The sequence below is a fragment of the Rutilus rutilus genome (assembly GCF_951802725.1).
Source record: "Rutilus rutilus genome assembly, chromosome: 24".
Lineage (NCBI taxonomy): Eukaryota > Metazoa > Chordata > Actinopteri > Cypriniformes > Leuciscidae > Rutilus > Rutilus rutilus.
In genome coordinates this window covers 29,965,518-29,989,745 of record NC_140228.1, presented here as the reverse complement: position 1 = coordinate 29,989,745, position 24,228 = coordinate 29,965,518, and the positions used below count along the sequence as shown (strand labels likewise).

The window sequence follows — 24,228 nt, the reverse complement described above, 5'->3', positions numbered from 1 at the left end:
GGAGACGCAGGAGGAGACGCGGGAGGAGACGCGGGAGGTGACGCGGGAGGAGATGTGGGAGGAGACCGGGAGGAGATGCGGGAGGAGACCGGGAGGAGATGCGGAAGGAGACCCGGGAGGAGACGCGGGAGGAGACGCGGAAGGAGCCGCGGAAGGAGACCCGGGAGGAGATGCAGAAGGAGACCCGGAAGGAGCCGCGGAGGAGACGCGGAGGAGACGCGGAAGGAGACCCGGGAGGAGACGCGGGAGGAGACGCGGGAGGAGACGGGGGAGGAGATGCAGGAGGAGATGCGGGAGGAGACCCGGAGGAGACGCGGGAGGAGATGCGGGAGGAGACGCGGGAGGAGATGCTCGGCTCTCTCGAGGTGCCGCGGAGCAAAATAGTCGGGTTATCCGATAGCCCCGTGTTCACCCTCCGGGCTCACTTGACGGACCTCTCCACGGTTCCGACACAGGTCTGTCAACCATCATAATCTGCAATCACTTCGTAGAGCTTTCGACTTCCTACAGGATCCACCACAGCTTGGGATGGCTCTTGCCAACATTCGCTCCTTACTAAATAAAACCTTTATCTGCAATGACTTCATCTCTTCTAACAATTTGAATTATTTCTTCGTGACTGAAACATGGATAAAAACAGGTGATCTCAGTGCTTTTTCTGAATTGGTTCCCCTGGCGTTTGACTTCTTTAACACTGCCGGTTAACCAGACTTGTGACTATTTGTAAAACCGGGTTCGGTGTCGCCAACTGTCAACTTCCACCTTCACTAGTTTTGAACTCCAGGAAATTCATCTAAACTCTTCCTATCCAGGTTTACTTTCACTAATCTACCGTCCACCTTCATCCAGTAACTTCATAAATGAGTTTGCAGATCTCTTGGGGATTGTCTTGACTAGATATGACCATATTTTAATAGTTGGTGATTTTAACATTCATGTACGCTGTTCTGTTAATTCTTTAGCCAAGGATTTTTAAAACTTCTTTAAATATTGTTCAGTGGGTGAATGGTCCCACTCATTGCCATAGTCATACATTAGATTTAATACTGTCATATGGTCTGTCTGTGGCTGATACTGAAATTGGTGATACTCCACTCTCTGACCACAAACCTTTGCTCTTTTCAACATTCCCTCGAGCACCACCCACTACTGTACCACTCCACGCTCGTTGGTCTCGCTCCTTAACCTCGCATTCTCATGTGTTTTCTGAAATGTACTTGGAGGCCGATAATTCTCTCATCTCTGACTCCTTTACTCTTATCTTGATGTCGATGAGCAGATACTAGCAAAGCGTTTAATAACAAATGCTCCAACATCTTAGACTCCATTGCACCTTGAAAGCTTATCTATCCACAAAACAAGCCCCAGCCATGGATAAATAGCGATATTCGCCTATTACGTCAACAATGTCGACGGCTCGAATGAAAATGGAAGAAAGACAGGCTCCAAATTTCCTTCGAGATGCTGACTGTTTCACTAAATAATTTCTAAAAGACAGCCAGGGTCGCTAAGAATAAATTCATATCCGACATCATTGTAAAAAAATCTGCACTGTTCCAGAACTGTTCCTTAACTTTGTTAAGTCCTTTTCTATGATTTCCTCCACTGAGTGTGAAACTTCCTTCATTACTACTCGAGCTCAAGTTCTTACCTCAGGACAGCATGTGCCTGATCCGACCGTCTCCTGCTCACAGTGGAGCCAATTTGAACTGGTCTCCCTTCAGACATGAAAGGAAATCACTTCAAAACTAAAATCCACCTTTTCTCCTCATAATATTCTTTCTTCTCGTTTTATAAAATAGGTATTTGACACTGTTGGTTTGGATATTTTGTCCCTGCTTGTTTCAAACTCGCCACTCGAATTCTTGAAAAATCAATCTTTATACAGCGGCAGAACTGCACACTCATTCTATTCCTGATATATTTCAGTCTGGCTTCAAACCCCTTCACAGCACTGAGTCTGCTCTTTTAAAAACATTTTAATAACGAGAGATGCTGGCGACACCATGGCTTTAGTGCTATTTGACTTGAGTTCAGCTTTTGACTTTGTAGATCATAAGATTCTCATATCTCGGCTGGAACGTTCGATTGGTATCTCAGGTACGGTACGGTACTCAAATGGTTCCAGTCTTTCCTATCAAACAGAAGTTTTTCTGTTAGATTCGGTACTCATTCATCATCTGCGACTCACCTCAGTTGTGGGGTACCCCAGGGTTCGATTCTGGCACCTCTACTATTCTCATTGTACATGCTGCCCTCAGGATCAATTACTGTATGAGTAGATTTGGTGTGTCGCACAACTGTTATGCGGATGACACCCAACTCTACATACCTATAAAACATAAAGATAACTCTACATATAAGAGATTACAAGACTTCACGAACTCAAGCTGTAGCTCACTAACAATTTCATGTTGCTTAATGATGATAAAACCCAAATTATCCAATTTGGTCCAAATGAGCTCTCTGATCACACCACACCACACCTTACTTCCGAAGTTGCTTAAACTGACAGTAGTCTTAAACTGAACAAACAAATCAATGCCACAGTTAGTGCCAGTTTTTACCACCTACACCGGTTAGCCAAAGTTAAGCCATTTATACATTTACGCATTTGGCAGACGCTTTTATCCAAAGTGACTTATTGCATTTCAAGGTACACATTTTTACATTGTTATCAATTCTTGCTTTCCCTGGGAATCGAACCCATGCGAGCGCTAACGCTCTGCTGTTTGAGCTCCAGGAAAGGTTTCATTCAACACGACTCGACTACTGTAACTCATTATATGTCAGGTTACCTCTCTCTTCCATCTCTCGTCTCCAGATGGTCCAGAACGCGTCTGCTCACTGGCCGCCGAGAACGAGATCACATCCCCCCAATCCTACGTTCTCTGCACTGGTTACCAGTCCGATACAGAACTGATTTTTAAAATGTAATTATTTGTTTATAAATCTCTCAGCAACCAAGCCCCCAAATACCTTTCTGTCCTTCACAATCCATCCAGATCACGTAGATCAAGAGATCAACATCTCTTGTCTGTCCCACGATCTCGCTTACAATGCAGGGGTGATCGAGCTTTCGCAGTGGTGGAGCAACCGACCCCTACATGTCTAAACAGCTTCCACATTAGCTGGATATAAATCCTTGCTAAAAAACGATTTTTTTCTCTTGTGCTTTTAATCTACCGTAACTTTCATGTTTCTGGCCCTGTTTTGCTTTTCTCTTTCCTGTACAGGACTTTGGCCAACCAAGGATGATTTTAAATGTGCTTTATAAACCAAATTTGATTTGATTTGACTATCAACTCGTGTCTTAACCAGATAAAACCTGCTTACTGTCACCAGGAACAGACATGAAAGGCTCTTTACATTGAGCTGAGATAAAAAAAACTGAATCCACCCAAAACAGACAATTTAGGCCACTTTCAGCTCAGGTACCAAAACCTCTTTTTCTTCTGTAAGTCCTTCCGCAGAAGTCTGAGCTCGGCATTCCTGCTCTTAGCGGATCGCTTTCCTAGGGTTTCATTATGAGTGTGTTACTGTAAACTGAGGGATGAGCTGAAACATTTCAATAACTTCACCAATTACAGGAATCTTGTTTTTACCATAGAGTAAAAAAAAAAAGTAATTGCGACTTTATATCTCACAATTTAGACTTCGCAATTCTGAGAAAAATCTGCATTTCTAGATGTTAGTGGTGAGCAATTAATGAAAGAATTTTCAATTTTGGGCGAATTATCCCTTTAACTCGCAATTCTGACTTTTTTCCCCTCACAATTCCGAGTTATAAACTTGGACTTACGAGAAATAAAGTCAGAATTGTAAGATATAGACCTTTTTGTATTCCGTGGCAGAGACAAGCTTTCATGCCAACATGACACAGACGCAGAGAACAGAAAGAGAAAACAACTTTGAATATTCCTTTGAAGATCCGAATTACAACCTTGTTTCGCTGCCAAATGAAGCAACATTTGATATGACAGTGAACACATGAAAACAGCTAGAGACTAACGATGCACTCGCTGACGAAACAGCCAGTCCAGACAGTGTGTGTGGCGTGTGTGTGGCGTATGTTGGCTCGGATCTGCTCACACACAGAATGACTCATTTGCAGTTTTCTGCTGGTTTGGCTCAGAGATGAGGAAATAAATCAAGTGTGTGTTGAAGTGCCAGCCTTGGCTGTAAGCAGGAGCCGACTCGTAATATCTGCCTTTACCAACACTAATGGAGAGGGAGGATTCGGGAGCTGCGTTTACAAACCGGGTTTGGCTCAGAAAAGGGCCACAAATTGTGAAATGATTGTTTTGTAGCAGCAGCATCATAATCATAATCAATAAGGACGAGATTTGTCCTGTTGTAGTTTCCGAATATAACACACTCCGGCTCTGTTCCAAAACCTAGTGAGCTGTTCACATAGCCAGCGTCCTAACCTCACAGAGACTGATGTGAAACTACACATATAAACACAAAAAACAGCAAAAATACACAGAAGTTTTGTCTAGGAAGTTCTCTCAGGAGATTTAGGAGCTGTCAATCAGTGAGTGGAAGATATGTGACCCTGGACCACAAAACTCGAGTCGCACGGGTATATTAGTGGCAACAAAACATTTTATGGGTCAAAAGTATCAAAATCATTAGGATATTAAGTAAAGATCATGTTCCATGAAGATATTTTGTAAATTTCATAGCGTAAATATATAAAACATTGAATGCAGCACAATCGCCAACATAAATGCACAACTTTACAGGAGATTTTCTCAATGTTTCGATTTTTTTGCGTCCTCAGATTCCAGATTTTCTAATAGTTGTATCTCGACCAAATATCGTCCTATCCTAACAAACCACACATCAATGGAAAGCTTATTTAATCAGCTTTCAGAGGATGTATACATCTCAATTTCAGCAAATGGACCCATGTGACTGGTTTTGTGGTCCAGGGTCTCATGCTGATTTCTGCTCAGTTGAGGTCTGAAACCTTCAGGTGTTGAGATGTTTGGCATGAGCTGAGTCCTCACCTGGAGTGCTGACCGGCTGTCTGGTGAAGGACACGTTAAAGGCCGGATCTTCGCTGAGCGGAGACGGATACATCCGCCGGCGAACGAAGAATCCCGCGCCGCAGCAGAAGAGCACGCCCATCATCAGCAGCAGCCTATCAGAGACGAGAACAACACGATCACAGCCCTCATCAAGCAAACGTGTGACAACAATAATTCGCTTCATGTTGCAACAGATAACTGTGGAAGCTCGTTTCCGCCACAAAATAAAAAAGGTGATTGCGACTTTTTATCTCACAATTCTGACTTTTATCTCACAATTGCGTACATTATAAAGTCAGAATTATCTTTTTAAAGCTTGTTTTCGACACTGATTTTTTTTTTCTCAATATTGTGAGAAATAAACTTTCATATTGTGAGTTATAAAGTCCAAATTGTGATATAAACTCGCAACTGTGAGAATAAATGTCATTGTGAGATAAATTGTGACTAATTACCTTTTTAATGTTTTTATTCTCCAAAGAACCTTCTTTAAAAGGCTTTTTCTTTTCTTAGTGTGAAGAACATGTGAATAATCTGAAGAATCTTTAGTGGAATGGAAAGATTCCATGGATGTTAAAGGTTCTTCGTGGAACTATTGATGCCGATATATAACCTTTATTTTTAAGAGTGAAATTAAGCACAATTTAAACTGTAGAAAAGCAGAGTAAAAGGGCGTTCTCACCAGAAGTACCAGAGCCTCTGTATGGACAGAGCCCGGACGCAGCAGCGAGTCCCACAGCAGTCTTCATACGAGCGGCATCTGTGGACCAGAACATCCACACCTCAGAAACACACATCGGATCATTTCCATTTCACTCCACTAGTGATCTTCCTCACGGAAAACATGAACAGTGATGAACGAAGCGGTGGGAAACTGGAGTGAAAATACATCCACTGATACACAGATTACTAATATTTTGCGAGATGACCCATCAAAGAACATCAGATGTGCTTGTAGGATTTTAACTAACGATGGAAGCATTCGTGTAAAGTTTCTCTTCCACAACATCTCCTGCTGTATTACATACATGATGTAGTTCAGTCTCCTGACTGACATCACAATTCTTCTTTAATAAAAGCATGGATATGCACTGGGAAGTGAGGGAATGACAGATGAAGAGACTCAAGTGTTGAACAGGGATTCTCATTTTGTAAATGTGTTATAATGAGGGGCGATTAAAAATGAGTTTATGTTAATCAGTTCATATTTTGCTGAGCGAATGTTATTAGTGGCAGATAATGACCAATAAACCATGATTTATCTCCTACAGGGGATATTAATACCTCAGTTGAAATGGATCAAAATAAAATAGCAAATAATGTGTGGAAAAATAACTTAAAAGTGAGGCTTCAGAAGGGTTCTCACGAGCGAACTGGGAACTTGTCCTGCTGTAGCCAGGAGTCGGGAGTCATGTGTCATTTTATGACAAATATGAGTCATTTTCACAGTAATATTTATCACGTTTTTTTGTTTTTGTTTTTCCTGGAAAGGTTGTTACGATATCAAGTGATACCAGTGAAATTACACTATTCTATACCAGGTTTAATAGCACAGTAAAAAGTTCTCAAGTAGCCTAATTATTGAAGACAAGAAAACAGTTAGTACTAAAACACTAACAAATGACAAATAAATACAATAGAACAAAGACTGAAATTAAATAAAGAGTGCTAAGTTTTTTCAGGTCTATCTAACTGAAGTGAGAAATAATACAGTAATTGAATAAAGTAATCAAATGTAAAATAAAACACTGCCTAGTCTTCGCTGTAGAATCAAATACACAGTGATATTTATTAAGTGCTATAATCTGTGCTTCTACTAACCCAGAAAACGTGAAAAGTGAAACCCAGTAACTGTGTTCTGGTGAGTCTTTCTCTGCAAGCATGTTATAAAATAAGCCGATCAGATTTCTCTCTCCTTCTGACGTATGAAGAGGATCTTATTATAATATTACCGGCCCTTAATCTGCACGTTTACACACACCAGCCGACATTTGGTTTCACAAGCGACAACAGAGACCAGTTCTAACGCAATGATAAAGATCCAGCAAAGCCTGAAACTGTTCTGTGGTTGAGCACAGACGAGCACTGAACACTATTGACCAGAACATGTCACCGCTGTCTTATAAACACCTCAGGAACTGTGGACACTTGTGGAGAAGTTCAACATGATGATGAGATGATCAATGTAACTCCACAACTACACAAATGTCTCCACTAACATTCAGAAACTCTTCCTGAGTCTCTCCGTAAGGCTGCACTCGCTACTGGTGATTCTGGGATTCTGGATGAGTGAGATTGGCCTGTTCTGTTATTGCTGGAGTTTCTGAAGCTCGTGTAAAGACTCCGCCCTCTTCTGAACGGAGGCGGAGCTAAAGCTCATTTGCATTTAAAGTGACACACACAAAAACGCCACTCACACCCAAAAAGGGGCAAATTTGACAAGCTATAATAAATGACCTGTGGGGTATTTTGGTATCTGAACAGAGGCGGAGCAGAAGCTCATTTGCATTTAAAGAAACACACACAAAAATCAATACCAACATATTTATGTCGTCCTAGCAAATATCACTAGCTAGTTGATGAAACCAACAACCAATTAACAATGAAGACTGACCGACTAAGGCTATTTTCCCCCTTGCCGCTGCTCTTTTATTCCTTCATGTTAACTGAATGCTAATCTGAATGATGTTCTGTTTTCTGTTGTCTTCCCGACGCACCAGAGCATTACTTATTCAAGAATGTGCTGCCGTTGCATTGCAGATATTACCTGAAATATGAAATAGGCCAAGAAGCATTAATTATTCAGATTCTCTCAATTAACCCCTGTCCAAACTGCCTTGAGCATCTGTGATCGGGAACAAACCCAACACTGGTACGGCCTGTAGAAATAGAGGAATATGAATCTTTAACACTGAGATATAGTGACTGTCGCTGGGCTACTCGAGTGAGAACGGTGGATTAACTCTTACATCTGTTCTCATGAGGATTTACACAATGAGCACTGCTGCTGACGCCGGTCGTTTACGGTATATTTTACTGTAGTTTACTTTCATTTTCAGTCTCCTCCTGAAGATATATGATCAGTTCTCATGTTTTACCCAACACAAATTTAGACCAGTTGATCTGTGACATCAACTTTGATGAGCCGATTTCTTTTGTTGTCCGGCTGAAACTAGCTGCATTTTATTACGAGTGTCTGAGCTTTTCTAAAGAGCACAACACACACCTTCCGGCTGAATATAGAGTCATTCCAGAGCAATCTGAAACTGTGCATGTGAAGGGAGAGACAGAGGGCCCTATTTTAACGATCAGACCGCATGTCGGCGCTCCCGGCGCATGGACTAAAAGGGTCGTCTCTATTCTCTTATTCTCTTAATGAGTAATTTGTGTGTTTTGGGCGTAACAGAGTGCCAGAGTCTCATCTTCCCATTATCTTTAAAAGACAGTTGCGCTCGCGCCATGGCGGATTCGCTATTTACATGCCAGAATTAGCAAGCAGAAAAACTGAACGCTTCTATAGCGAGGAAATGGATCTGCTTGTGTGCGAGGTTAAAGCTGTGTGTGTGTGTGTGTGTGTGTGCGTGAGGATAAAGCTCAAGCAGACCATCTACGGGACAAAATGTAGCGCGTTGTGGACCCGCCTATAGGCTCATATTACTAATGCGCCCTTTTATAAGTTTGTAATATACTTGGTTAAAATTCCTCAAGCGACTCGTTTCAGTGTATGTCTCTTTAAATGATAATGAGCCCGGAAAATCCGATGACCCCTTTAAATAACAAAACAATACTGCGCCATTGACTTTAGAGCAGGTTTCAGTCGGTCAACGGCTCAGTCTATTTCAGTTCCTCAAAACATCAACGCTCCATCAATGCGCTCGTTCTCAGACCAGCAGCCCATGGGCCACAGATGAGCGCTAATGCATTCGCTATTTAAACAACGCGGCGCAGGACGAGAAAATTAAAACTGCGTACTTAGCAAAACACACTCGTGTGGCGCTGCATTGCGTCGGGTGTGTGAAAGCTCATCTGTGCTGATCTGATCCCAGACAGAACGAGTGTCGGCCCAGATCCGGCTCGTCTGGTACACGTGGATGCCACATGTGGGCCGGATCTGGGCCGACACCATGGTCCTGTCTGGGATATGTAATGAAGGTTTGCTGAGTGTGTATTGAGTCCCGTGACGGGCGAGGAGAGCTCCAACAGGGATTAATGATGAAAGCTCTTCAACGGGACAGAATAAGAAGACTGTACGAACCAAAGGACATTTTGCCCAGAGCTTCAGCTCAACAGCATCTGCTAATGACCGAGACTCGCTAATCAAAGCGCTGACGCGACCCAAAGAAAGCTCGCTCGACAGCGCCTAAAAGCCCAGCTTATGCAGAGTCAAACCAGCCTTATACTGTGTGTCCTGAGAAAGCTCTCTCATGGGGAACAGCATCAGACTGCTAGCTTTCTTTATTTTCCCCAGTAACGCAGACTGAGAGCAAGCTGTGCCACATGCTGAACCGAGCCGCGAGGTCGGAGGAAATGAATGAGCCCCATTAGAGCAACTTCATTATATTAGCATAACTAATGGGCCGTTGATGAGAGAACCAGAGGCTAGAGCGCATGATCATCACCATTACACCAGTGATGTACGACCATCACAATCACACCTCCAGTGGAAACAAACAGGAATACCAAAAAAAAACAACCATAAAATAAAAGTAAATCAGTAGCAAGACAAAACTTTCAACGTCAACAAGGTTAATATATTCATTGATTTAAATGACGTCATATCAAACACCAGAGAGATCAACCATGATTCAAAGATTTGATTTATTAATACTTTTATTCATCAAGGAAACATGAAATTGATCAGCAAAGACTTTTATGTTTATATTTCAAATAAATGCTGTTCTTTTGAACTTTCTATTCATCAGAGAATCCTGGAAAATAAAATGTATGACCGTTTCCGCAAAAATATGAAGCTGTTTTTAACACTGATAATAATCATAAATGTTTCTTGAGCATCTGAAGGATCATGTGACACTGAAGACTGGAGTAATAACCCATTCTCTCAAATCTAAATCGTCTGGAATATTTCTAGGTTGATCCAGCTAAAGTGTATCTTGATAATCTTGATTTATTTGTTGCCATCACATCATTTATTCACTCGTGTATATTTGCTGGAAAGCGGGACGCTGCAGTTTCTCTGATCCCTCATCTTTCTCTGTTCTGACACTTCTCTTCATCAGAGAAACCCCAGCCGGAGCCGTAAGCTGGAGCGCAGTGAAGATTAATCTCTGCGATCTCTCCGTATTCATCAGTCATTCACACGCACCGCAGATTTCTGCTGAACTGGAACATCTGTCATTCATGAAGTTACTACTTTAAAAATAGTTTCAGCCAATGACTTCATAGCTCTCAGTTTAGCTTGAATCCCTTCTGCAGATTTTCCCCTCTACAATCAGTGCAGAAAATGCACAGAAATCCCACAGATAAAGTCTGGGTCAAAGCCTTGATCTGACCAATCGAACACGAACAGCACTGAATAAAGCTCGTTACCAGCATGAAGACGAGACAAACTCTCTGGAGGAAAACACACTCTCTGAATCTTCTCTGTGTTTGTCCCTGGACTTCACCTATACTTCCTGTTTCCTGTTCTGTCGGCCATCTTTGTAGTCCTTTAGTAGTTTTTGAATTAGTAGTAGAATTTTGAAGAGATCTCTTCTTGTAAACTCAGAGATGTGGATTCAGACGCTGGCAGGGGCGTAGCAACCGGGGGGGACGGGGGACACACGTCCCCCTCACTTTTAGAAACAGGTGATTCTGTCCCCCGCATTTTTTTTGACCCAGCGCCAATATTTCCGCCCCGTTCTCTGATTTGTTACTTAGACTTGAGTGAATTAACATTCAGCCAATCACAGCGCGAATCATCTATTGGGCGTATCTGCCATGAGCTTCAAATCTCTTGTTGCTCTCTTGCGAATTTTCGTTCGTTGTTTAGTCACTTTGCTGTTTGGCCGTCTGGGGTAAAATGAACCCCAGAAAAAAGCAGAGGACATTAGCCTACATCCTTTTTTCAAACACGCACTGTAAGTAATGGTATGTATGTCGCGATGACATGAATCACGCGTAAAGTTTCCTTGTTGATTTAACCAACTGTAACGCAGTAAGACCGTCTATGAGTAAGACGTGTAAGACAACAGAACCCATATGGACCTCGTCACGTCGCACCGGATTGTGCCGAGTGTGTGTTAAATGCTCTCCTACTTGTCGCTTTGGATAAAAAGCATCTACTAACAGGTTATTCCCATCAGGTACCCAATGTCATAAGACGTTGATATTTGGTTAAATTTCGGTTGCGACGTCGGGTGACCAAAATAATATGAGAACTTTGTAAATACATTATTTAGGTTTTATTGATATATTTAATAAAATGTCTGTTGTATAAAACTAGGGGGAAAATGCCCTTTATAAAGGTACAAAAAATGAGTGTTTTCAAACAGTGATGTAATGAAACATTGACAATTTAAGTTTGAAGGGAGTAAAGCCTCTGTTTATGCTACTAAGGAAATGTAATTTTGCCAAAAGAAGAACTTTTATTTTAAATAAATGTTCATTTTAAATCAGCCTACTTCAGTGTGATATGTTACCATATTATCATACTTAACACTGAGAATTTGAATAATTGTAATGTGATGATCAGATGCAGATAACTAAATCAAAGAATATCATATTTGGGGCAGTTGGCAGGTGGATTATTTATTTGTAACAGTGGGTTTGGGTGACTCAAAGTGCACCAGATTAATGATTTATCTTTAAAATGTACAAATTTTCTTCCGGACCCCCCGGACCCCCCTAGAGGTACCAAGCTCCACACATTAGGGTATATGATGATCTACAAAAAATACACATTTTCATTATTAGGATTTTACCACATCCGCCTCATTTTGAGCCAGGAAAAACCCTGTTATGAACATCACCTTTGGGTCACATCCTATGGTCACATACAGCTTTTGTCCCCCCCCACTTTTAGAATGGCTGCTACGCCCCTGGACGCTGGTGTTCGTCAAAAACAGTCGGAGATTCGGCCGGGGATTGTTACGCGTGTGCTGGGAGAAAAACACTGACATTCTGGATTCGGACGGGAATAAAATCACAGACTAACCCTGTAAACGATGACAATACCGTACGACCCCATGAGAAACAGTTCCCGTCCGGAGAGGGCTCCAGTCAGTGAAGTGTGGCGATGATACCGGGATACGAGCGATCGCGTCAGTCTGAGCTCTTGTGTTGAAAGAGTCGATGGAAACCGTGACACACACACACACACACACACACACACACATAAAACCAGTCACGCTCAACGAGGATCATTTTATCACACTGTAAAACCTAATATCAAAGCGTCACATGTAAAGGACAGCATTTTGTGTCGACCAACTACACTAGCAAAACAAGAGGTTTTCCAAAGGAAATGTGTGAAACTACACCAACACAAATAACACTCTTAATACAAAGAGAAAATTCGTAGAAATGTGGGCATTTACTCTTAAAATTAAATAAAAATCCTGGTAAAGAAAAAAGTTATTCAGAAAGCATCTTAACCCTTAAAAGAGGTCTTAAGGTCAGAATTGTTAGGAGTACGGGCGAGGACTTTTAAGAGGCTGACGAGTTTCTTTAGCAGAGGAGAACATGGCAGAAAGATGAAGAAGAAGAGATGTGTTGCAGACAATGGATGACAGTGAGTTAATAACACGCTATAGATTAGATCGTGCAAGGATCATGTTTGTGACAGATCTTATTAGAGACACACTAACATATACGACACAGCGCAGGAATGCCATAGCGCCAGAAATTAAAGTAATCACTACATTAAGATATTTGGCAACTGGGAAAATGCAAGAATGCCGCAGTGATGATCTGGGTCTGTGTCACAGCCTTCTGTCAGCAGATCACACACACAATTACAGCACTTCCAGAACCTCTTACTGTGTCACAGTTCATTTCGTTTCCACTGGACATTCCCACCTTATGAATATAGCAGGCTTTCCTGGCGCGCACAATCAGAGGGAATGAACCGTTAATAATGTATTATCATCCGCTATCAGCTCCCACGTCTGCTTCTGCCCCGCGCGGTGACTCCCGGGATGGCCTTGTGTTCATCCACTAACTGGGCTAACAGTAAACACTGCTCCTCTGTCCAGTCGGGCTTTCTCATCCTTCTTGTTTTTGATTCCATGTTTTCTACATTAAAACCAACATTCAAACCACCACTTAAATAGACATGCCGTCATTGGAAAGAGTGGAACATATTTTTATCATTATAAGCCAACCTTATAGGAAATGAACAACATGGTAAATAAAAAAAAAGGATTTATATACATATATATAATGTGTGTGTGTGTGTGTGTGTGAGTAGACCCTATACATAAAATCGCTCTTTTTTTCCTTCTTGGACAACCAACCAATCACAGACTTCAAAAGATTGTGTCACGCGTAGCAACGGGGTCAGCCCCGCCTCCTCACGGAGATGAAAGTGTTTGTCTTGAGTTGCTCCCAGATCGGTCCCGGATCTTAAGCTAAGACTCCTGCGTAGACGGTTTTAAGCTAAATTAGGAGTTTTATGAGAGAATTCTTAGAAGCTTTAAGAATACGGGCCCTGGTTATTATTTTGATTCTTGGATTAAAGGTTTATTTTCGTTGTGCGCTTCACTACAGCCACCGGCCGTGACACACACTACATAAAGGATGATTTTTATTTTTGGTTGAACTTTTAAAAAGTTAAAATCCACACTTAAAAAGCTGCTGGCGGTCGATGTAAGGAGCATGAGCGTCTGCTAGATCAGTGAGGCGTGAAGAACTCTGATCGACTCACACCGCTTTACAGATGTGCATGTGACTAGTAATAATTTAATTTACAATGTAATTAAAATCTGGAGATAGGACCGTGACACACACACCATATCTTGACTGAAACTCTCAATAACAAAAACACAGACTTCCAGAACACGAAGTCCATCAGTGTGTGTAGAGAAGCAGAAACACACTCGGACTGTTCCGGCTCACGCTGTTCCTGATCACAGTTTACAGACTCGACGTCCTCGACCTGATGGAGGCAGATCTGATCATTTCCAGCTGCTCCTGAGGTGCTTACACACACACACACACACACACACACACACACACACACACACACACACACACACACTCTTCACACTCCACACAGATTACAGGAGCAAATCCTCCGAGCAGAACCAAACATGCAGCATTATAACTGGAGGCTGCAGATACACTCCTCGCACACTCCTCACACACTCCACACACCACACACTCCTCACACTCCTCCTCATACACTCCTCCTCACACTAAAATATTATAATAAATATTAATATATCAATATTACTAAAATGAGGAATATATTTGAGGCCAGACGTACAGGTATACACACACTCCAGGAACACAGAGACGGTGCACTCGTGTTACTCTGAACGGGAGAACGTTCATAACATATATGGTGGAATAAGCCCCGCCTCCTAAATAAAAGAGCCAATCGCTGCCTGCTGAAGTCATCGCATCACATCAGCTGCTGCTCTAGTCTGAGAAACGCAGGTTTTCGTCATTTAGAAAGAACATTTATGAGACAGTCGCTGTTGGATTTCATTGGTGATTTCAGATATTGAATCGTAGTCTTGGTGAACAGCTTTGGAGAATCTGCAGTTCTGATGCCGGACTGAACCGGCCGTATCAAAGATGGCCGCCGAGTGACAGGGACTGTGGTGTTAGTGCACTACGCTTGACAGATGGCAGGATTAAGTGGAGCGAATGTCAGATGTTCTGGCATAATGGGATCTGTGGAGTTGATGCATGCTGATTGTGGAGCGCTGAGTGAATGTTAATAAAATACGAGAGATGAGCAAAACCACTGTTTTTTTTATAACCAATAACTTTATCCCTTAAAACTCACCAAAATGACATATTTAAAAAATTTTCCTTGTAGAAAAATGTCTTCATGCCTTAAAATATCTTGAATGTAACTCGACACCCTTGCCTCATTTGGGTATGCGCGGCTCTATGAATATGCAAATGAGCCCCGCCTCCTCACTCACTCAGCTCAGAGATCCACTGGTTGACGATCACACGTTGATCTGATTGGTTACAAGAGAGTTTGAGAATAAAAGTGATAGTACTTACATGAAATAGATGGGGTATCCTCCTTCAAAATACCAGCAATACTTCTTTGCTTCTATGCACTGCAAAAAAGACAAGAAAAATATTACAAAAATTAAGCTACATATAATTGACTATTATAATTATATATAGAGGATGTTCTGAAAATGTTACAAAATGAATATTATTTTAAAAAAATCTACCACATCCTGGGTAAATCAATTTGATTGTGTACATACTTTTATTATTATTATTATTATTATTCGGACATACTTCTTTGGTCACATACTGTTTTTTGCCTACACTACTATATAGTGGGGAATTATGCGATTTGATTATTACACTTGACCAATCACAACACACTGCTCCAGCCGACCAATCAGAGCACAGTGTGCTTTTCAGAAGGAGGGGCTTCAATATGTGGAAAATAATCAACATTCAAGCAGGAAAATATCTCCAAGTGTGAATATACAACTCCTATTCGTATTAATGTAGAATATTGCACTGGTTTCATCTTTTTTGTGCATTGATTCCCCAAAATAAATGTTGAGAGACATTTTGCGAAGACAATATGAAAGTCTAGAAGAGGCGTTCAACACTGCAAAAACTTGTGATGATCAAACCTTCCTGAAATGCATAACCAGAATGCCAGCATTTAAAAGGTATAATGGACAAATGTTCACATTTCTGAAGGAAAAGCACCACAGACTGTCAGGTCAGGATCTCACGCCGTCTCTCACTCCTACACTCATCCTTAAACACAGGCCTCAGTGTGCCGGGAAAATATGCATTTTCTGAACTGATTTTCCAAAGCTGTATGTTGAATTACGCACTGCATTATGGACTGAGGGAAATAATCCAGGCAGAAAATGATCAGCACCTTTTACGTTCTTCTAAACATGTTTTTCTGTCAGCATCATCATCCTTTCCACACTGTTATAGAAGAATGAAGGCAAAAATATGAAATAATACAAAAATATATAATATACAATTAAAAATATATAATATAAAATACAAAAACTATATGCACTATTTAAAAGTTTGGGATCATCTTTTTTTTTAAAAGAAATAAACACTTTGTGACAAAAAAAGCTGTTCTTTCAAACTTTTTGTCCATCAGATTCATGAAAAATGTCTCGTTTTGTACAAAAATAGCAACTGTTTTCAACACTGATAATAAATGTTTCTTGAGCATCAAATCATCATATTAGAATGATTTCTGAAGGATCATGTGACACTGAAGACTGGATAAATAGGGTACACTTTAGTGTACATATATAACATATATAATCAGATAGTTTTAAACTCATTAAAATGTCTGTTTCCCTTTAAAATTGTGATTTTGGCCTATAAAAAGTCTTGACTTTCTCAACTGCATCCAACAATTAAAATCATACAAAATACCATAATTATTTTAATTATAACCTAATAAATGTTCAGCATCATTTGGTAATCATCAAGTAAATTATTGCATTTCATAATAAATTGTAGAGGCTGTATTCATCAAATTCAATGATTCAGTCCTGTTATAATTAAACAAACCTGCCTGTCAGGAGTAAATGTAAAACACTTACATTATTTTAATAATAATAATAATAATAATAATAAAAAATCAACAAAAACAATTTGTTTAATTTATAGGAAAAAAGTTATTAATAATTAGTTATATTTAGTAGCTATCAGTAACTAGGCTAAATTTGTTACTTCAGATTTATATTTTTTTTAGATAAAAACTGTGATTATGACATACATTGTAAATATAATAATAACATATAATGTTGATGTTTATTGAACAATCGCACAAATTCAGGTTTAAAAAATGACAAACCTGATTTAAAAAGAAGAAAAATAAATAAAGCAGCTCATATGATATCTGTGGTGGACCAGCCGCTGGTGATGCCGAGAGTCCGGGCCTGTTTCACTGTATCTGTGGACAGTGCCGAACACCAGGAAGAGTTTCTCTCGCATTAGTCATGCAGTGACTAACACTGTGGAGAGTAGCGGAGTCAGAGTTCACAGACGGTGTACAGTGCAGATCTGAGTGTTTGCCGAGCACTTCCACCTCATGAATATGCATTAGACAAGCAAACTATATCTGAAGCCTGGAGACGCGATACACACACGCTTTCCTTCAATCCTACGCTCTTCAGACGGAGCTCAGCTAATGACGACGTCTACACTCTTACCCAGGATCAATACTCATGCACTTCTGAGAACAGGTTGTTTGCAACAGTAGCGAGTCCTGAAACCTGGCATTGCTGCGCTCCTCTGATCTGTGGTGTTTCTGTCCTGATAAGCACTCAGCTGATGACATTAGCTTCACACTGACATGATATATAAGCTGCTGGATGTCTCCTCAGGTCTCCGAGAGCAGATCCTGGCCAGAGGAACTGCACAGTGGACCAGACTTTATGCTGATAGATCAGATGTTTTATACAACCGTAAGATTGCTTTTGGTTTCAGGGAAGACAAAAGATTTACCAATCAGAGTAATGGCTTGATTTGCCCGAGGGATCAATGCGTGTGTGTGTGTGTGTGTGTGTGTGTGTGTGTGTGTCTCTGCATTAGTGAAGCGAGAGAGAAAGGTCACAGACGGGTAATTAACCCAGGGTCAGACGAGACCTTTCACTTCAACAACAACATCGCTTTACTGGGAACTTACGTAATGATGAATAATGGATGAGAAATGTTGCATACACCTTAGAAATACATTTTAAAACCGGAGTATGATGCTGATACAGCAGGACAGATTTAACCCGACGCCGCCACACGGTTTCGTTAGCATGCTAATCAGAGGTTACGTCTTAACCAGATCTGTTATACAAACGGTTTCTATTTCTGTGACGTCGTGGAAACACAACATACACACTGCGACAGTGAGAAGCTCAGGTCCTGATGATCTGCTGTACTTAATGTTCAAATAATTTAATGCGATTTTAATTATCATTTATAGCTGTACTGAAAGCAACAATTGATCAAATAAACAAAGGACAGAATAACATTCAAACTGTGATCAAACAAGTGTATTCTATGACAAATATTATTTCAGTCGTAATATTTATGAATTTGACTATATGCTTATGTGATTGTAGTGCGCTTGCAGAGAGACTCCGCCCACACTCTCTTCTGATTGGCTGTGAGTTTTGATTGATTTGGTTGTGAGTGCGCTTGCAGAGAGACTCCGCCCACACTCTCTTCTGATTGGCTTTGAGTTTTGATTGATTTGGTTGTGAGTGCGCTTGCAGAGAGACTCCGCCCACACTCTCTTCTGATTGGCTGTGAGTTTTGATTGATTTGGTTGTGAGTGCTCTTGCAGAGAGACTCCGCCCACACTCTCTTCTGATTGGCTGTGAGTTTTGATTGATTTGGTTGTGAGTGCTCTTGCAGAGAGACTCCGCCCACACTCTCTTCTGATTGGCTGTGAGTTTTGATTGATTTGGTTGTGAGTACGCTTGCAGAGAGACTCCGCCCACACTCTCTTCTGATTGGCTGTGAGTTTTGATTGATTTGGTTGTGAGTACGCTTGCAGAGAAACTCCGCCCATACTCTGTTCTGATTGGTTTTGAGTTTTGATTGATTTGGTTGTGAGTGCGCTTGCAGAGAGACTCCGCCCACACTCTCTTCTGATTGGCTGTGAGTTTTGATTGATTTGGTTGTGAGTGCGCTTGCAGAGAGACTCCGCCCATACTCTCTTCTGATTGGCTTTGAGTTTTGATTGATTTGGTTGTGAGTGCTCTTGCAGAGAGACTCCGCCCACACTCTCTTCTGATTGGCTGTGAGTTTTGATTGATTTGGTTGTGAGTACGCTTGCAGAGAGACTCCGCCCATACTCTCTTCTGATTGGCTTTGAGTTTTGATTGATTTGGTTGTGAGTGCTCTTGCAGAGAGATTCCGCCCACACTCTCTTCTGATTGGCTGTGAGTTTTGATTGATTTGGTTGTGAGTGCTCTTGCAGAGAGACTCCGCCCACACTCTCTTCTGATTGGCTGTGAGTTTTGATTGATTTGGTTGTGAGTGCTCTTGCAGAGAGACTCCGCCCACACTCTCTTCTGATTGGCTTTGAGTTTTGATTGATTTGGTTGTGAGTGCTCTTGCAGAGAGACTCCGCCCACACTCTCTTCTGATTGGCTGTGAGTTTTGATTGATTTGGTTGTGAGTGCTCTTGCAGAGAGACTCCGCCCACACTCTCTTCTGATTGGCTGTGAGTTTTGATTGATTTGGTTGTGAGTGCTCTTGCAGAGAGACTCCGCCCACACTCTCTTCTGATTGGCTGTGAGTTTTGATTGATTAGGTTGGAGTGCATCTGAGATAATGGAATGCTACTGAATAAAGGTTAAGTTGGTCCCATTGCTACTTTAAATATGTACGCATGTATTGGTATACCGTCTGATTCTCTCAGAGAAAATAAAATAAAATAATGCCACACATTATTCCACTGAATGAAAAAAGGCTGATCTCAACAGTCCGTAATTCAGAGAAATTTCTGTTCAACATCTGAAAGTTCACTATTTAGGGCGTCATCAAGCGATACGTCCTTTAGCACGAGCACATAATGATCCTAGCTTTAAGGCTAAATCCAATCACAGCTCGAGTCCGTCTCACCAGGGAAATCTGGCGGGAGAGCAGAATGATTGTCTCGGTGTGTTTCCCGAGCGAGTGTGTGTGTTCAGAGTGAGTGTGTGTGTTCAGAGTGAGTGTGTGTTTCCCGAGCGAGTGTGTGTGTTCAGAGTGAGTGTGTGTGTTCCCTGAGCGAGTGTGTGTGTTCAGAGTGAGTGTGTGTGTTCCCTGAGCGAGTGTGTGTGTTCAGAGTGAGTGTGTGTGTTCAGAGCGAGTGTGTGTTTCCCGAGCGAGTGTGTGTGTTCAGAGCGAGTGTGTGTGTTCAGAGCGAGTGTGTGTGTTCAGAGCGAGTGTGTGTGTTCAGAGCGTGTGTGTGTGTTCAGAGCGAGTGTGTGTGTTCAGAGCGAGTGTGTGTGTTCAGAGCGAGTGTGTGTGTTCAGAGCGTGTGTGTGTGTTCAGAGCGAGTGTGTGTTCAGAGCGAGTGTGTGTGTTCAGAGCGTGTGTGTGTGTTCAGAGCGTGTGTGTGTGTTCAGAGCGAGTGTGTGTGTTCAGAGCGTGTGTGTGTGTTCAGAGCGTGTGTGTGTGTTCAGAGCGAGTGTGTGTGTTCAGAGTGAGTGTGTGTGTTCAGAGCGAGTGTGTGTGTTCAGAGCGAGTGTGTGTGTTCAGAGCGAGTGTGTGTGTTCAGAGCGTGTGTGTGTGTTCAGAGCGAGTGTGTGTGTTCAGAGCGAGTGTGTGTGTTCAGAGCGAGTGTGTGTGTTCAGAGCGTGTGTGTGTGTTCAGAGCGAGTGTGTGTTCAGAGCGAGTGTGTGTGTTCAGAGCGAGTGTGTGTGTTCAGAGGGAGTGTGTGTGTTCAGAGCGAGTGTGTGTGTTCAGAGTGAGTGTGTGTGTTCAGAGCGAGTGTGTGTGTTCAGAGCGAGTGTGTGTGTTCAGAGGGAGTGTGTGTGTTCAGAGTGAGTGTGTGTGTTCAGAGGGAGTGTGTGTGTTCAGAGTGAGTGTGTGTGTTCAGAGCGAGTGTGTGTGTTCAGAGTGAGTGTGTGTGTTCAGAGCGAATGTGTGTGTTCAGAGTGAGTGTGTGTGTTCAGAGCGAGTGTGTGTGTTCAGAGGGAGTGTGTGTGTTCAGAGGGAGTGTGTGTGTTCAGAGCGAGTGTGTGTGTTCAGAGTGAGTGTGTGTGTTCAGAGGGAGTGTGTGTGTTCAGAGTGAGTGTGTGTGTTCAGAGCGAGTGTGTGTGTTCAGAGTGAGTGTGTGTGTTCAGAGGGAGTGTGTGTGTTCAGAGCGAGTGTGTGTGTTCAGAGTGAGTGTGTGTGTTCAGAGCGAGTGTGTGTGTTCAGAGTGAGTGTGTGTGTTCAGAGGGAGTGTGTGTGTTCAGAGTGAGTGTGTGTGTTCAGAGGGAGTGTGTGTGTTCAGAGCGAGTGTGTGTGTTCAGAGCGAGTGTGTGTGTTCAGAGCGAGTGTGTGTGTTCAGAGCGAGTGTGTGTGTTCAGAGCGAGTGTGTGTGTTCAGAGCGAGTGTGTGTTCAGAGCGAGTGTGTGTTCAGAGTGAGTGTGTGTGTTCAGAGCGAGTGTGTGTGTTCAGAGCGAGTGTGTGTTTCCCGAGTGAGTATGTGTGTTCAGAGCGAGTGTGTGTGTTCAGAGGGAGTGTGTGTGTTCAGAGCGAGTGTGTGTGTTCAGAGTGAGTGTGTGTGTTCAGAGCGAGTGTGTGTGTTCAGAGCGAGTGTGTGTGTTCAGAGCGAGTGTGTGTGTTCAGAGCGAGTGTGTGTGTTCAGAGTGAGTGTGTGTGTTCAGAGGGAGTGTGTGTGTTCAGAGTGAGTGTGTGTGTTCAGAGCGAGTGTGTGTGTTCAGAGGGAGTGTGTGTGTTCAGAGCGAGTGTGTGTGTTCAGAGCGAGTGTGTGTGTTCAGAGTGAGTGTGTGTGTTCAGAGTGAGTGTGTGTGTTCAGAGTGAGTGTGTGTGTTCAGAGTGAGTGTGTGTGTTCAGAGTGAGTGTGTGTGTTCAGAGTGAGTGTGTGTGTTCAGAGTGAGTGTGTGTGTTCAGAGTGAGTGTGTGTGTTCAGAGTGAGTGTGTGTGTTCAGAGTGAGTGTGTGTGTTCAGAGTGAGTGTGTGTGTTCAGAGTGAGTGTGTGTGTTCAGAGTGAGTGTGTGTGTTCAGAGGGAGTGTGTGTGTTCAGAGCGAGTGTGTGTGTTCAGAGCGAGTGTGTGTGTTCAGAGCGAGTGTGTGTGTTCAGAGCGAGTGTGTGTGTTCAGAGTGAGTGTGTGTGTTCAGAGCGAATGTGTGTGTTCAGAGTGAGTGTGTGTGTTCAGAGCGAGTGTGTGTGTTCAGAGGGAGTGTGTGTGTTCAGAGCGAGTGTGTGTGTTCAGAGCGAGTGTGTGTGTTCAGAGCGAGTGTGTGTGTTCAGAGTGAGTGTGTGTGTTCAGAGGGAGTGTGTGTGTTCAGAGTGAGTGTGTGTGTTCAGAGGGAGTGTGTGTGTTCAGAGCGAGTGTGTGTGTTCAGAGTGAGTGTGTGTGTTCAGAGCGAGTGTGTGTGTTCAGAGCGAGTGTGTGTGTTCAGAGCGAGTGTGTGTTCAGAGCGAGTGTGTGTTCAGAGTGAGTGTGTGTGTTCAGAGCGAGTGTGTGTGTTCAGAGCGAGTGTGTGTTTCCCGAGTGAGTATGTGTGTTCAGAGCGAGTGTGTGTGTTCAGAGGGAGTGTGTGTGTTCAGAGTGAGTGTGTGTGTTCAGAGTGAGTGTGTGTGTTCAGAGCGAGTGTGTGTGTTCAGAGTGAGTATGTGTGTTCAGAGCGAGTGTGTGTGTTCAGAGTGAGTATGTGTGTTCAGAGTGAGTGTGTGTGTGTGTGTTCAGAGTGAGTATGTGTGTTCAGAGCGAGTGTGTGTGTTCAGAGCGAATGTGTGTGTTCAGAGTGAGTATGTGTGTTCAGAGCGAGTGTGTGTGTTCAGAGTGAGTATGTGTGTTCAGAGCGAGTGTGTGTGTGTTCAGAGCGAGTGTGTGTGTTCAGAGTGAGTATGTGTGTTCAGAGCGAGTGTGTGTGTTCAGAGTGAGTATGTGTGTTCAGAGCGAGTGTGTGTGTGTGTGTGTGTTCAGAGCGAGTGTGTGTGTTCAGAGCTGGAGTCGTGTATTTTGTTCAGAGAAACAATGTCAGAGGGACTCACGCCAGGCTTCTCATTCACTGCTGCGGAAGAAACACAATACATGCAAGGAATTGCAAATGCTCTAATTGCTCCTGGCGAGGGAAAGGGCCAAGTAGGGATGCGGATCCCATGGGATCTTGGTTACTGGTTTAGGAGATAATGGTGGTTATGTCCCAATCCCACTGCACCTCATGATGCCCGACTCCTCTCTGCTGTATTAAAGCATTAGAAACGGTTCCAGTTAAAGTGGAGGTTGGGAATTCCTCACCGAACAGGGACTGTTCCCCGGCCTACAGACTGTTTCAAAGCTGGTTCTTAAAAATAAACAGGAAAATAAAATGATACAATGATACAAACTTTATAAAATAAGAGACAATAAAAAAATTTCTGCTCATTATTCAACTCAATTCAGTTGTTGTTCACTGTTGATTCGGTTCAGTTCAATAACCGTGTTGATGTTGCAAAATCTGTCAATTTTAAAACAAATTGGATTAAACTATAATCAGCTCTAGTTCATATCAGTCCAGTGTTGATTCGGTTCAGTAAGTGTGTAAAGGTCATCAGCTGTGAATCAGGCTCAATTAAAGCCGCATCATCAAGTTTTGTTCTCAATCGATGCTGTCAGTGCAGTCAAAATTAATAATATTACTGAAGACACATTTGTATGGCATTTAATCACATTGTTTCAAAGCAGCTGGACAGAAAATCATGTTCACTTTTTATAATATCTGTGTGCATTATAGTTGCATTTAGCAGATTAAAGCTGGCCATAATAGAGGCACATTTTACAACAATATAAATAATCAAGCAGCTGAGAGTATATGTATGTGTGTGTGTGTGTGTGTGTGTGTGTGTGTGTGTGTACAGTAGGCTGTATATGTGTGTGTACAGTAGGCTGTATATGTGTGTGTGTACAGTAGGCTATATGTGTGTGTACAGTAGGCTGTATATGTGTGTGTGTGTACAGTAGGCTGTATATGTGTGTGTGTGTGTGTGTGTGTGTGTGTGTGTGTGTACAGTAGGCTGTATATGTGTGTGTACAGTAGGCTATATGTGTGTGTACAGTAGGCTGTATATGTGTGTACAGTAGGCTGTATATGTGTGTGTGTACAGTAGGCTGTATATGTGTGTACAGTAGGCTGTATATGTGTGTGTGTGTACAGTAGGCTGTATATGTGTGTGTGTGTGTGTGTGTGTGTGTGTGTGTGTGTGTGTACAGTAGGCTGTATATGTGTGTGTACAGTAGGCTGTATATGTGTGTGTACAGTAGGCTATATGTGTGTGTACAGTAGGCTGTATATGTGTGTGTACAGTAGGCTGTATATGTGTGTGTGTACAGTAGGCTGTATATGTGTGTGTGTACAG

At 42.4% G+C, this 24,228-nt stretch overlaps 1 protein-coding gene across 1 annotated transcript in view; it reads right to left on the bottom strand.

Moving 5' to 3' along the window:
• vopp1b (VOPP1 WW domain binding protein b) overlaps window positions 1–24,228 on the bottom strand; it is a 39,207-nt gene that overhangs the window by 5,019 nt on the left and 9,960 nt on the right. Inside the window, exons 2-4 of the mRNA XM_084398690.1 lie at window positions 15,216–15,274; window positions 5,719–5,796; window positions 5,016–5,149 (exon numbers count right to left, since the gene is read on the bottom strand). Of these exons, the coding sequence (XP_084254816.1) occupies window positions 5,016–5,149; window positions 5,719–5,796; window positions 15,216–15,274 (271 nt within the window). The remainder of the gene's footprint in view (window positions 1–5,015; window positions 5,150–5,718; window positions 5,797–15,215; window positions 15,275–24,228) is intronic.